Source organism: Podarcis cretensis (genome assembly GCF_951804945.1).
Source record: "Podarcis cretensis genome assembly, chromosome: 4".
NCBI lineage: Eukaryota > Metazoa > Chordata > Lepidosauria > Squamata > Lacertidae > Podarcis > Podarcis cretensis.
In genome coordinates this window covers 8,592,511-8,606,212 of record NC_137173.1, presented here as the reverse complement: position 1 = coordinate 8,606,212, position 13,702 = coordinate 8,592,511, and the positions used below count along the sequence as shown (strand labels likewise).

Genomic DNA, 13,702 nt, shown 5'->3' with positions numbered 1-13,702 from the left:
AACATAAAAGATAACCCACACATACCCAAAAAAAAAAAGACAAACATCACCCAGAGCAATACACCTACACCAACCAAAAAACAGACATTAAATGACAATGGAAAACGATTGACTTCCCTCCATCTCGGTTTTGGGTTCTGTGAATATTAAGACCATTCTGCAGTTTTTCATTTTATAACCTCCACACATCGCAAGAGTTATACTAAGCCTACTGTGATTTTTATATTTCTACAGTTTGCTTCCATATATGTTATGAATTTAGACCAATCATCAATAAACTTTATGCCTTTTTTCTGTCTGATGTTCTGTGTCATTTTTGCCAAATCCATGTACTCAAACAATTTACTTTGCCAGTCTTTAACGGTCGGGATATTTGGGGTTTTCCAATTTTGTACTAACAGAATCCTGGCAGCTACAATTGCATATTGAAACATTATGTGGTCCTCTTTCCTGATCTCCTCTCCAATCATTCCCAGAAGGAAGGCTTCGGGCTTTTTAACAAAGGTGTATTTAAATATTTTCTTTAATTCATTGTAGATGGAATCCCAAAATTTTTTAACTTCTTCACACTTCCACCACATGTGGTAGAAGCTCCCCTCTTTGGTTTTGCACTTCCAACACCTTTTGTCGCCAGTCTTATACATTTTTTTGCAGTTTCACAGGAGTGATGTACCAACGATACATCATCTTTTCCATATTTTCTCTGAGGGCAGTACAGGCTGTAAATTTCATTCCTTTCGTCCACAACTTCGTCCATTTTTCAAACTCCAAATTATGTCCAATATCCATAGCCCACTTTACCATGACCTCTTTAACCTCTTCATCCTTGGTGTCCCAGTCTAGAAGTTGATTATACATTTTTGATAATAATTTGGTTTTACTTTCTATTATCTCTACCTGGAACTTAGATTTTTTCTCATTCATTCCAATCTTTTTGTCATCCTTCCATAAGGCATTGATTTGGTAATACTGCAGCCAACTAGATAATTTACCTTTTAGCTCTTCATAGGGTCTAATTTTCCATCCTTTTTCCGATCTTATCAGGAGGTCTTCATAGGACAGTCTCTCACCTTCCATATTTGTTTTTCTAATTGTTAATATATCTATAGGTGATAGCCACCAGGGGGTATTTTTTTCCAGTAGTTTTTTATTCTTTTCCCACACTTCTAATAGTGTTCCTCTAATGATATGGTGTGAGAAGCCTTTATGCACCTTTCCCTTATTCTGCCAAAGATAAGAGTGCCAGCCAAATCGTAGGTCAAAGCCTTCTAAATCTAACAGATCTGTGTTCTTTAAAGTGACCCATTCTCTAAGCCAACAAAGGCACGAGGCTTCATAGTACAAGCTCAAATTTGGTACTGAGAATCCTCCTCTATCTTTTCTGTCTGTTAGCAATTTAAATCTGATTCTCGGTCTTTTACCTTGCCATATAAATTTGGAAAGAACTTTTTGCCAGTTTTTAAATATTGAACTTCCTCTAATCACTGGGACATTTTGGAATAAAAATAAGAGTTTCGGTAGTATACACATCTTGATTGCAGCCATTCTGCCTGACCAGGAGAGTTTTATCCTATTCCAAATGTCTAATTCTTTTTGGATTTCCTTCCAGGTGTTTGTATAGTTATCAGCCATTAAATTTATATTCTTCATCGTTAGCCACACTCCTAGGTATTTTATGTTGCCAAACATTCCTTATCAGGGCCAGAAATGATGCAAGTTGTAGTGAGGCAACATCAGAAGGGCACCACACTGGCTAACCCTAGACTAGAGAATTGCGCCAATTATCAGAGCGGCACTCTCAGCCCCAGTGGACTTGACTTGCTGCACATTTACTGAAAACATTAGCCACCCCTGGGTGCATCTCACAAATCAACACTGAAGCTGAAGTAAGCCAAAGAGCAGAAGAACTATTTTGTCTCTGTTTTCTATGTACACAAGGATGGAACCACCAGGATGTTGCAGAGTAGGGGCTCATCCAGACTTCCCAGGAAAACTCCGTATTTTACCATGCTAATGGCAGTCCATGGAAAATTTGAATGCCGTTTGCTCTGAATCAGCGGTATAACACGGGTTTTCCCAGAGAAAGCACCGGGAGAACAACAACAAAATCCCACTTGGACTTGTGCCTAGAAACACAGCAGAGAAGGAAGTCTGGTTGAGCCCTAAGAGGAATTAACAGCTTTTTTCAACAGCACTGTACCACAGTCACTTTCCCCTACCTCCTTCAGATGTTGTGTTACTTTCCGCAGTGGTAAGAAAAGATTAGTATTTCACACACATCCCTGCACACCTGGTATGATCTGAAAGACGCTGCACACAGATGAGAAGCACAATATGGATAGGAATGACTTTTCTCTCTGCGGTCTCCGGCCATTGCCTAAATATGGCTGCAATCAACTGGTGACCTACAAGGAACAGAGTCCTCTTTTGATTTTCTCTTTTGACTTTTGCCTGGAGGAACCTCACATAAGCAGTGCAAACCTTTTCAGCCCCTCAAGCTTATCCCCTACCTACGCTTCAAGGCTCTCCTTTCAGGGGTTGCCACTTCCTCAAACCATTTCCTGAACTACTCTGTCCTCACTTTCCACCACCAGGTTTCAACTAAGTGTTCCAGAATAACAGAAGGGGGATTACCCAGCTTCAGAGAGCTGGTGGGGCGTACGATCTGCAGAGGGTGAACGCAGAACTCCTATAATCTCATGAAGAGGATTCCAGAAGCAACATATAGGCTTACAAAATAAGTGCTGGAGAAGCTTCTGGGGTATCTTCTTTGGCAATTTGTGCCTTGAAGTATCAGATTCTTCCAGGCATTTCCCCTGTATTGTTCATATTACACTAGAGTCACCATTTGGCAGGCTACGAGGACCTGAAGCTGAAAAGTTAAGACGGAGCGCTTTCTTTGTAATTCAGCCGTGGTAAACACAATGTTCCATCATCTGTAAAATGCAGAGGCTATCAATACAAAAAAACTCTTTCTGCACTGGATGGATGCGGATGCCGGACAAGGGAAGCCCGGAAAATATCTGAGGCTGCAATTGATCCATGACTAACACCACACCACAGACTGACATCTTTAAGCTGCCCAACTTACTGGTTGACAAGCTTTCTCTACCACTCTGACAACTAGCACCATGTAATGTGCCTGAATCGGAAGTCTGACTGGAACAACACATGGTGAAATTCTACAGGGCACAAATTGTGGTTATCAAATGGCTAAGTAGTACAGCATGGTTTAGCTACAATTATTATAGAACATTATCTATCCTGTCTTCTGTTTGATGTGCAAAATGTGATTACATCTGAAGAAAAATGAATTAGCCAGTGTTGCCATGGATATTAATATTCTCAACTGGTCCTTCTTTGCGTATATTAATTTCATTATGCTTCATACTCCTGATTAATTTTATTGCCTGTTAGAATATTTCTAATGTACAGTGCATGCTGAGAATTTGGTATTTTAACCTTAATCTCTTTGTGTGATTTTTCTACATCAGTTATAGAAGGTTTGGACATGAGAATTATAGAGCAGATTTACCCACAAAGCCTGGACAGCACTACTACAGCCTACCTCCTTGCTTGTTTGAAGACCTCAATCACTGTTCAAAAAAGTTTTTTTAAGTTGTCAAAAACAAGTTTCCAACCCCTCAACTTTTAAGGCAACACAATTTGAATATTTAGATCTTCTAGGGATCCAAGCATGCAGAAGTACAGTACACCAACTGGTACCCAGGTTGCTGAAGGTTATGACTGACAGCTAAGCTCAACCCGGGCACCTCTTGATTAAACACTATCTGAAAGGAAGGAGGGTAGACAGACCAGAATGCACCAACCAAACTCAGGGAACCTGCTTCTCACTGGCACACAAGGTCCCCATTCCTAAAGGCACAGAGGTTTCCCCATTGCAATCACAAAGAATTCCTGGGCCACAATGTTAAGCTCTCTCTCGTGCTTTTATGTTGTGCCAAAATGTCTTCGTAGTCACTACATAAGACAAAAATCAGCCACCCAGTTTTACCATTTAATCCTGCAGAGTTGCAGAACTTATTTCCTGGAATTAAGGACAACTGTCTAGACCAACTGAAAATAGCTTTAGTTTAAATGACACTTATTATTGTGCTACTAAACATTCTTGCTAAACTTTCTTCCTGGCTTTGTAGAGGTAAGTGAAAGTTTATAATGCAGCTTTGAAAAACTGTGACTGTTACTTTGTATAGGTGTTTGCTGATAAAAGTGCAGTACATTTTGGGCCAATTAATAATCAAAGTTCTCATCATAGTAGCCAACTCCTTCTATTCATTTTTCCTCATGAATTGTACTAGACAACGACCAGAAGCCTCATACTAGTGTCAAATGTGTTGACTACTGCAGTATCAGAGTCATGTTGGAGCATTTGCTTTCTCCCCTGGAGAAAGAAGTAAGGAAACCGGCAAAGTCCACTTCAACTCAGCATTCAGAATTCGCTAGGGGGATTTTGCACCTGACTATCGGCAACTTGAGGGACACGGGTGGCGCTGTGGGTTAAACCACAGAGCCTAGGACTTGCCGATCAGAAGGTCAGCGGTTCGAATCCCCGCGACAGGGTGAGCTCCCATTGTTCGGTCCCTGCTCCTGCCAGCCTAGCAGTTCGAAAGCATGTCAAAGTGCAAGTAGATAAATAGGTACCGCTCCGGCGGGAAGGTAAACAGCATTTCCGTGTGCTGCTCTGGTTCGCCAGAAGCAGCTTAGTCCTGCTGGCCACATGACCCGGGAGCTGTACGCCGGCTCCCTCGGCCGATAAAGCGAGATGAGCGCCGCAACCCCAGAGTCAGTCACGACTGGACCTAATGGTCAGGGGTCCCTTTACCTTTACCTATCGGCAACTTGTGATGCGGGTGGTGCTGTGGTCTAAACCACTGAGCCTCTTGGGCTTGCAGATCAGAAGGTCGGTGGTTCGAATCCCCGCGACAGGGTGAGCTCCCCTTGTTTGGTCCCAGTTCCTGCCAACCTAGCAGTTCAAAAGCACGTCAAAGTGCAAGTAGATAAATAGGTACCACTCTGGCGGGAAGGTAAACGGCGTTTCCGTGCGTTGCTCTGGTTCACCAGAAGCGGCTTAGTTGTGCTGGCCACATGACCTGGAAAAACTGTCTGAGGACAGGACAAACGTCGGCTCCCTTGGCCAGTAAAGCGAGATGAGCACCACAACCCCAGAGTCATTTGCGACTGGACTTAACTGTCAGGGGTCCTTTACCTTTACCTTTTATTGGCAGCTTGCAACCAAGTGAAGATGCCCAAGTGCCAGGTGGCACCTGATGTCTCCACCATGTGAAGGTGCATAGTTCTTGACTGTTTTCACACACTAGCAGCACATCCTGCTGAATTCTATCCATTATATTTCATCTGCACAATCAGAATGAATTTCGGGCACTAAAAGGTCGAATTGAAAAATACAACTTTCGAGCTGTCTGGCCCCAAAATGGCAACTAAGCATTCCGTTTTGGCGACTGTAACCCTGGCTTAAGGAGGTATTTGGCACCTAGCTGATGTATCTGAGTTTCTAACACGGCCCCAACTATTTCTTTCAAAATCCCAGGGATCTTAACAGACCAGAGGAACAGAAGTACAAATAAGGCCCAACTGGCAGGAAAGTTCAACTCACAGAAGATGCTGCAATTCTAAACTAGGAATGCCAGAACCCTCTCCCCAGAAAGGCGGCAATGTCCACTTTTTGCTTTCAAAAATGCTAACTCCAAGTTGCTATCAAAATGCAAAATGCAACCCTAAATAAGTGGGGCTTACTTCAGTAGAAGCATGCCTAGGATGGTGCTGCATATTTTCCACATGCAAATATTAGTGAAGTTAATAATAATAATAATAATAATAATAATAATAATTTATTATTTCTACCCCGCACATCTGGCAGAGTTAAAGCAAAGACCTTAGCAGGGAAGTGAAAGTGGTATGTATGGATGTCATACCTGCTTTCTACTCATAGAAAAATTAGGAAAGCTGCTTTAGCAGAAAGCTACGAGTTTATTCATATATCCCACAGATTCCAAAAGCCTCCCACACCTTCCTGTGTCAAAAACAGTCCCTTGCCCAGATGCCAAACCACACAATTTTCTCTGTGGCCTACAATGTAGTTTGACAGCTGTCCTCACAAACACCAGAAAACAAAACAAAACAAGTCTGGATATCGTACAATTGTGAGGTTTGAGACAACTATCAATGTGCATATCTATCCAGGCATAGCTACAAGCTAAGTTTTTAAACAAACCTCCTCTGGTCCAAAAGCTGCTAACGGCTTGAAGAAATTTACAGGACTCAAAAGTTAAGTAAGTAAACTGGTTGATTTCCAGCCAAGCAGAAGGCATTTAGAATGAAATCTCATTTCCTGTTAACAGAAAAAATAAAGGGATATGAAAGCTCCCTAGATACAAGAATGCAAAGTTTACTATATTCTTCCATGTACACCAACACTTTCAACATGACATCTTGAAAGTCTTGTTATCCAACAAGCACCAGACAAAAAGGAGGACTTAACAGGTAAAAGTTCTAGCCTGTTTTAAAACGAATGGGCTTCTTAAAAAAAACAAAAAACAACAAAGAAATAAAAAACCCTAACTACCATGTTAAGCAGACAATCACAGTTCCCTGCTCCAACCTGCTGACCCCAAGAATAGAACGCCTATGCCAAAGGATTTTGCAATCCTTGAATAGCCACAACAATATCTGCAGAAAATCACAAAAGTTATGCCTACATCAATTTAGAGATGTCTAGTTCTATAATACAGTCATGTAATCCCCACAGATACTCAGGACATGAAATCCATTGCCACATGCAAGAAACCATGTTCCACCCACAACTGGGAAAAAAACCAAAAACCAAAGGTAAGTAGCTCTAATGCAAGCAGTATTCTCTTTCCCATTACCTGTACTGGGTTTTACATAACAGGCAATACTTTCCCTTTCAGATATCAGTTTGAAATGTTGAGGCAGTGCAGAAAGCTAACTTGCTTGAGTGCAAGAACTACTCACGGTCCATAGTTGCAGCTGATGGAGATCTCAAATATTTACACTGTTGTATATTTACACTGTTGTATCTGCCTTTGAAGTCAGCATATCTCAATGTTGTGTGTAGTATAGTGGTGTTGCAATCACTGTATAAGTACTTGTGTTCAGTTTGTACAGCAGAGCATAAAATTTAGGAGTCTTAAGGGTTCTCAGAACCAAGTTAGCATGGGCTGGCTGATTATAGCACGGCTACCACACGTGAAGATGAATGTGTGAACAAACCTTAGAAATCCATCTTGTGCTGAAACTACATTTGATGACAAAGACTTGTGATCACTTCAACCAGAACTAAGAGAAAGCAACCGTGGAATGGGTTGTTTTTAAGTAGAAATGCATGACATCTGTCAAACAAGCATCCGAAAGCAGCTCTGCAACTTCTGAGAGATCAACTGACAGCAGCGTGACTGCTCCCAACATTTTTATTGAAATCCTTCCAAGGGGAATTGCAGCTATAGGGATGATTTGTTCCACTAGGCTCCCTAGTCACAGCCAATAGGAAAACAAAGATTTGTAAGAACCTCATTAACTCTTAAGATTCAGAAGTTCACATTCATTTTAATATAAAGACACATCTAATGCTTCACTGCTTATAGTAATGTTTGTTGCTTGGCAGTGTAAACAAAATTTAATCCAAGTGAGCATCAAGGTTAATATGCTAATGGCTAATTGGGGACGTTATGTTATTCTCAATTCCTTATGATGTTTATAACTATTTCCTGCCTCAGAAATTCCAGCTTGTTCTTAATCGTTAGAACTAGATATTAACCAAGCAGCTATTGAGTGGGGTGTTAAGGGAGGGGTAGTGCCACTGGTGGGGGTCATGTTCGGCTCCTTCTGGGGTGGCTTGTCCACCTTTGGTCCCCACCCAGCACTCAGCTCTCACCTGTGGCTCCTAGAAGCTGCCAGCATGTGACAGTGGCCACACCCAAGAAACGGCTTTGACTGGCCCGCTAAACCAAGTGAGGGTAAGCCGATGGGTCTCAAACTTTCAGTGAGTTTGGGACTTCCCCTGCATGAGAAGACAGGCTCCAACAAATTGAGCAGACAAAACCAATGGTGGGTGGAGGTGGTTTCTGCACACACTGCAGAAGGAAGTGAGGGGCAGCTGGGGTTTGTCAACCTGGGAAGGTAGCTTATCTAGAAGAAGGAAAACTACTATCCTAATCCTCTGCTAGCTGCCTTGCAGGTTATCTTCAGGAGAAGGAAAGGCTAAGGAGTAAACCCTACACAAATCCAGAGTGAAGCCTCTAAGACAGCTGGGTGGCGCCAGAAGGAGGCCCAACGTTTTGCTGACGCCAGACGTCTTGCTCTGCTCTGGACCACATCAGCAAGGTAGGCTTTGTCAGCCCAGGACCTCCATATATACTGCCCAGGCTTGCAGCCCAGGGAACTAACTTTGGTGCTGCTTTGGTGGTTTCACCCCCAGAGGCGCACTCCATTGTCACTCGAGACAGATGGATGCCAACAACCGACTGCCATAGAAATAGAGCTCATAAATAATAAGCAATAGTCAGGGAAATACTAGAGGTGCTGCATCTGAAAGCAAAATCCAAGCAGCTAACATACACCTGACTTGCCAGACTTTAAAGGAGAGACTCTGCCTAATCCTTTAAATCAGGGATAGGGAACTCAGGGCTCTTCAGATGTCACTGGGCTGCAACTTCCATCACTCCTTACCAATGTAACACTGGCCAGGGCTGAAAGACACTGGTATCCAGAAAAACCTAGAGAGGAACAGGTTCCTCAACCAAGCTTTAAATGAAATCCTTGCAACTCTGGAGTAGGTAAGGGAGGAAAGTGGGATCAATCACAGAGTAAGTTGACCAGTACAGTGGTACCTCAGTTTAAGAACTTAATTGGTTCTGGGGGTCCATTCTTAACATGAAACTGTTCTTAACCTGAGGTATCACTTTAGTTAATGGGGCCTCCCGCTGCCGCCACGCTATTTCTGTTCTCATCCTGAAGCAAAGTTCTTAATCCGAGGTACTTTTTCTGGGTTAGCAGAGTCTGTAACCTGAAGCGTCTGTAACCTGAGGTACCATGTATCTACTTCCTCTCTTGGCAAACTTTTAATGGTACACATGCAGTCTCAAAGCATGCATGAAGGCACTAAGTGGCAGATTCTATTTCACAAAGCATGTTCCAAACAACAGAATGGAAAAAAAGATATCTTTAGTCTGCCAACTGAATAAATCTCAAAAGGACGGTGTTGAGAAACTGCACTGATCACCGAGCCCTCCACCACTGATTGAAGCAGAACTTCAAAAAGATAGCTGACAGTAGCTGAGCTTTGAAGCTACAAACACACTATGCTACATTTAGGTAAGCCATCAAACAGAAGAACTGCAGATTTGCTTAAGCTCCGTGTCCCTTTCCAAACAAGCTTCACGGCACCACACAAGTCACATCAACAAGATCTTCACAAAAACATCCGTCAAGTAAACAAGAGGGAGGAGGAAGAATGTTAGTGTGAGGGGAGGAAAAATGGCTCTCCTCTCATTTCCTTGATAATCAGGTAATTTTGGTTAAGAAAAAAATGTACCACTTGAAGATGGTAAAAGAACATGCATCATCCAAACAAATGTCATTTTCATAACAAACCACCTACTGAGAGGCAAAACACCTCCTTAAGTTATTCAATAATAAAGAAGCCCTACATGAAAATAGGAAGCTTCCTCATACCAAATCAGACCATTGGGTCCATCTAGTTGTCCATGGGATCACAAAGAGTCGGGCACAACTATAACGACTAAACAACAACAAGTTGTCCACATTGTCTGGCATCAGCTCTGCCATGGGTTTAAACTGGGTACTTCTGCAAGCAAACCAGATGTTCTACTAGCAGGCTACACCCTTCCCCTATTTTTTGCCCAATGTTTCAGAAGCTGGGGTGGGTGGGATACATAGACAATGTTTTCGTATATAATTTGCTTCATCTCCCCTTGTCATAGAAAACACTTTACGTTTACTTCCCGCCCCGGTCCTCCACTTCTAAATGCTTTCCTTTTCGTGTTCTTTTAGATTGCAAGCCTTAGGATAGGAATCGCCTTATTTCTGATTGTCACAAACCAGTCTGGGAGGCTTTTATGACTGCAAAGAAGTTAGCAGAAGCAGTATCAACAAATGTGTGGTGCAAGCGCAGCCTCCATTCATACCAGCCTTATTTTCTTCAACCTACAATGATGGAACAAATTAATCTCCAACAGAAGGGCTGAACACCATTTAGTACAGTGGTACCTCGGGTTACATACACTTCAGGTTACATACACTTCAGATTACAGATTCCGCTAACCCAGAAATAGTACCGGGTTAAGAACTTTGCTTCAGGATGAGAACAGAAATCGTGCTCCAGTGGCGTGGCAGCAGCAGGAGGCCCTATTAACTAAAGTGGTGTTTCGGGTTAAGAACAGTTTCAGGTTAAGAACGGATCTCCGGAACGAATTAAGTACTTAACTCGAGGTACCACTGTACATGGGTAGGCAAAAAAGGCCCGGGGGCCGGATCCGGCCCAATCGCCTTCTAAATCCGGCCCATGGACGGTCCAGGAATCAGCGTGTTTTTACATGAGTAGGATGTGTCCTTTTATTTAAAATGCATCTCTGGGTGATTTGTGGAGCATAGGAATTCGTTCATTTTTCCCCCTTCAAAATATAGTCCGGCCCCTCACAAGGTCTGAGGGACGGCGGACCGGCCCCCTGCTGAAAACCTTTGCTGACCCCTAATTTAGTACTTAGGACCACTAGATTTGCATAGTTAGGAAGGGATCCCGAGGGCCATCTAGCCCCAAACCCCTGCAATGCAGGGACCTATTGCCCAAAGTGGGGTTTGAACCCGTGACCGTGGGATGAGGACTTTCCTGCTCTGCCGACTGAAGCCCAGCTAACCTTGGCTTTCCGTGCGGGTGAGTGGCTTTCATAGAATCATAGAGTTGGAAGAGACCACAAGGGCCATCGAGTCCAACCCCCTGCCAAGCAGGAAACACCATCAGAGCACTCCTGACATATGGTTGTCAAGCCTCTGCTTAAAGACCTCCAAAGAAGGAAACTCCACCACACTCCTTGGCAGCAAATTCCACTGTCGAACAGCTCTTACTGTCAGGAAGTTCTTCCTAATGTTTAGGTGGAATCTTCTTTCTTATAGTTTGGATCCATTGCTCCGTGTCCGCTTCTCTGGAGCAGCAGAAAACAACCTTTCTCCCTCCTCTATGTGACATCCTTTTATATATTTGAACATGGCTATCATATCACCTGGACGCAGGTGGCGCTGTGGGTTAAAGCCTCAGCGCCTAGGGCTTGCCGATCGAAAGGTCGGCGGTTCGAATCCCTGCGGCGGGGTGCGCTCCCGCTGCTCGGTCCCAGCGCCTGCCAACCTAGCAGTTCGAAAGCACCTCCGGGTGCAAGTAGATAAATAGGGACCGCTTACCAGCGGGAAGGTAAACGGCGTTTCCGTGTGCGGCTCTGGCTCGCCAGAGCAGCGATGTCACGCTGGCCACGTGACCCGGAAGTGTCTCCGGACAGCGCTGGCCCCTGGCCTCTTAAGTGAGATGGGCGCACAACCCCAGAGTCTGTCAAGACTGGCCCGTACGGGCAGGGGTACCTTTACCTTTACCTTTATCATATCACCCCTTAACCTCCTCTTCTCCAGGCTAAACATGCCCAGCTCCCTTAGCCGTTCCTCCTATGGCATCGTTTCCAGGCCTTGGACCATTTTGGTTGCCCTTTCGCCAGCTTACTTGCAAGGCTGCTAAGCCCTTCTCCCCAAAGCGGGGCCCATTAACCTCTTCCTGCCCGGTGCCCATGCCACGAAGGGGGGCGGGACACGCAGCCCCCCTCTTCCCTCCGCACCCCGGGCGGCGACCCACCTGCTGAGAGGGCAGCTCGGCATGCAGGGCGCGGGAGGCCGGGCCCGGCGGGGGGAGGACGGCGGCGGTCTGGCTCATGCTGGCGGGGCGCGGGGGGCGTCCCGGCGGGAGCGGCCTTCGCGCCTGCGCATTGAGCCCCCTCCCTCAGGGTCCTCGCCGCCACCGTCGGGCACGGAAGGGTTAACGACGACGACGGCGGGGGGGCGGAAGGAACGGTCGCCGACGCCTCACCGGCCTCCTCAACCGCCCGAGACCGACAGCTCGCTCCCTCACGGAGCCATGTTCCTGCCCCGCGCCGCTGGGCGAGAAGGGAACCGCGGAGGAAGACGCCGACGGAGGCACGTCGCCCGCCGATTGGCTCAAGCGGGAGGAGGGGAGGGGCTCCGGCTCGCCACGCCGCGTTCTCATTGGCCCGCAGCAACGTCGATCCAACCCGACGTCCGCGACGCCGCTGTTTGTATGCGGGGCTTTGAAGGAGGGAAAACGCCGCCTCTGTCAAAAAGCCCTGAGAGCCGCGAAGTCAGAGCCCGAACCTCATTGGCCGGCGGGCTCGGGAAGGGGCGGGACCGAAGGCTTAAGAAGCCGTTCGCGATAGGACGACGGGGGTACGTGTGAAAGACGGTTAAGCCAACGGCGTTCCGGACTGGGGTGGAGGGGGGGGGTGGAATAGGAGGGGCGGGGAAAGATGCATCACGTGCTCTATGTTTTGTCACGTGACAAAAGCAGGGCAGGGAGGCCGTCTCCATAGCAACAAATGAGGAAGGCTTTAGGGATGCTATGGCCCACAATGCATTGCGCTAGGGCAATAACATGTTTGCTGCTTAAAGGGAGCTCCCCTTATAAATTGTGGATTTAAAACTCATGTCAATAAATATTATTATTTGCATGTGTTGTTATTATTATACAGTACCACATTTCTTTCTTTATGCATATCCCACCTTTCAACTTGACAACACACCTCCTGTGAAAGTGAGTGGGTGGTGACTGGTATTATGGTGACTATTTTAATATTAGGCTGTCTCTCAATACGGTATATACGCTCCAAAATTTATCCGATGAAAATTTGTTGTTGTTGTTGTTTAGTCGTTTGGTCGTGTCCGACTCTTCGTGACCCCATGGACCAGAGAACGCCAGGCACTCCTGTCCTCCACTGCCCCCCGCAGTTTGGTCAGACTCATGCTGGTAACCTCGAAAACACTATCCAACCATCTCGTCCTCTGTCGCCCCCTTCTCCTTGTGCCCTCCATCTTTCCCAACATCAGGGTCTTCTCCAGGGAGTCTTCTCTTCTCATGAGGTGGCCAAAGTACTGGAGCCTCAGCTTCACAATCTGTCCTTCCAGTGAGCACTCAGGGCTGATTTCCTTCAGAATGGAGAGGTTTGATCTTCTGGCAGTCCATGGGACTCTCAAGAGTCTCCTCCAGCACCATAATTCAAAAGCATCCATTCTTCGGCGATCAGCCTTCTTTATGGTCTAGCTCTCACTTCCATACATCACTACTGGGAAAACCATAGCTTTAACTATACGGACCTTTGTTGGCAAGGTGATGTCTCTACTTCTCAAGATGCTGTCTAGGCCTGTCATTGCCCTTCTCCCAAGAAGCAGGCGTCTTTTAATTTCGTGGCTGCTGTCACCATCTGCAGTGATCATGGAGCCCAAGAAAGTAAAATCTCTCACTGCCTCCATTTCTTCCCCTTCTATTTGCCAGGAGGTGATGGGACCAGTAGCCATGATCTTCGTTTTTTTGATGTTGAGCTTCAGACCATATTTTGCACTCTCCTCTTTCACCCTC

General features: G+C 45.4%; 1 protein-coding gene across 1 annotated transcript in view; it reads right to left on the bottom strand.

Moving 5' to 3' along the window:
• Positions 1-12,239, bottom strand: part of UVRAG (UV radiation resistance associated) — a 92,373-nt gene extending 80,134 nt beyond the window's left edge. Inside the window, exon 1 of the mRNA XM_079973745.1 lies at positions 11,912-12,239. Coding sequence (XP_079829871.1) covers positions 11,912-11,989 — 78 coding nt within the window. The 5' untranslated portion in view covers positions 11,990-12,239. The remainder of the gene's footprint in view (positions 1-11,911) is intronic.
• Between the last annotated feature and the right edge of the window lie 1,463 nt (positions 12,240-13,702).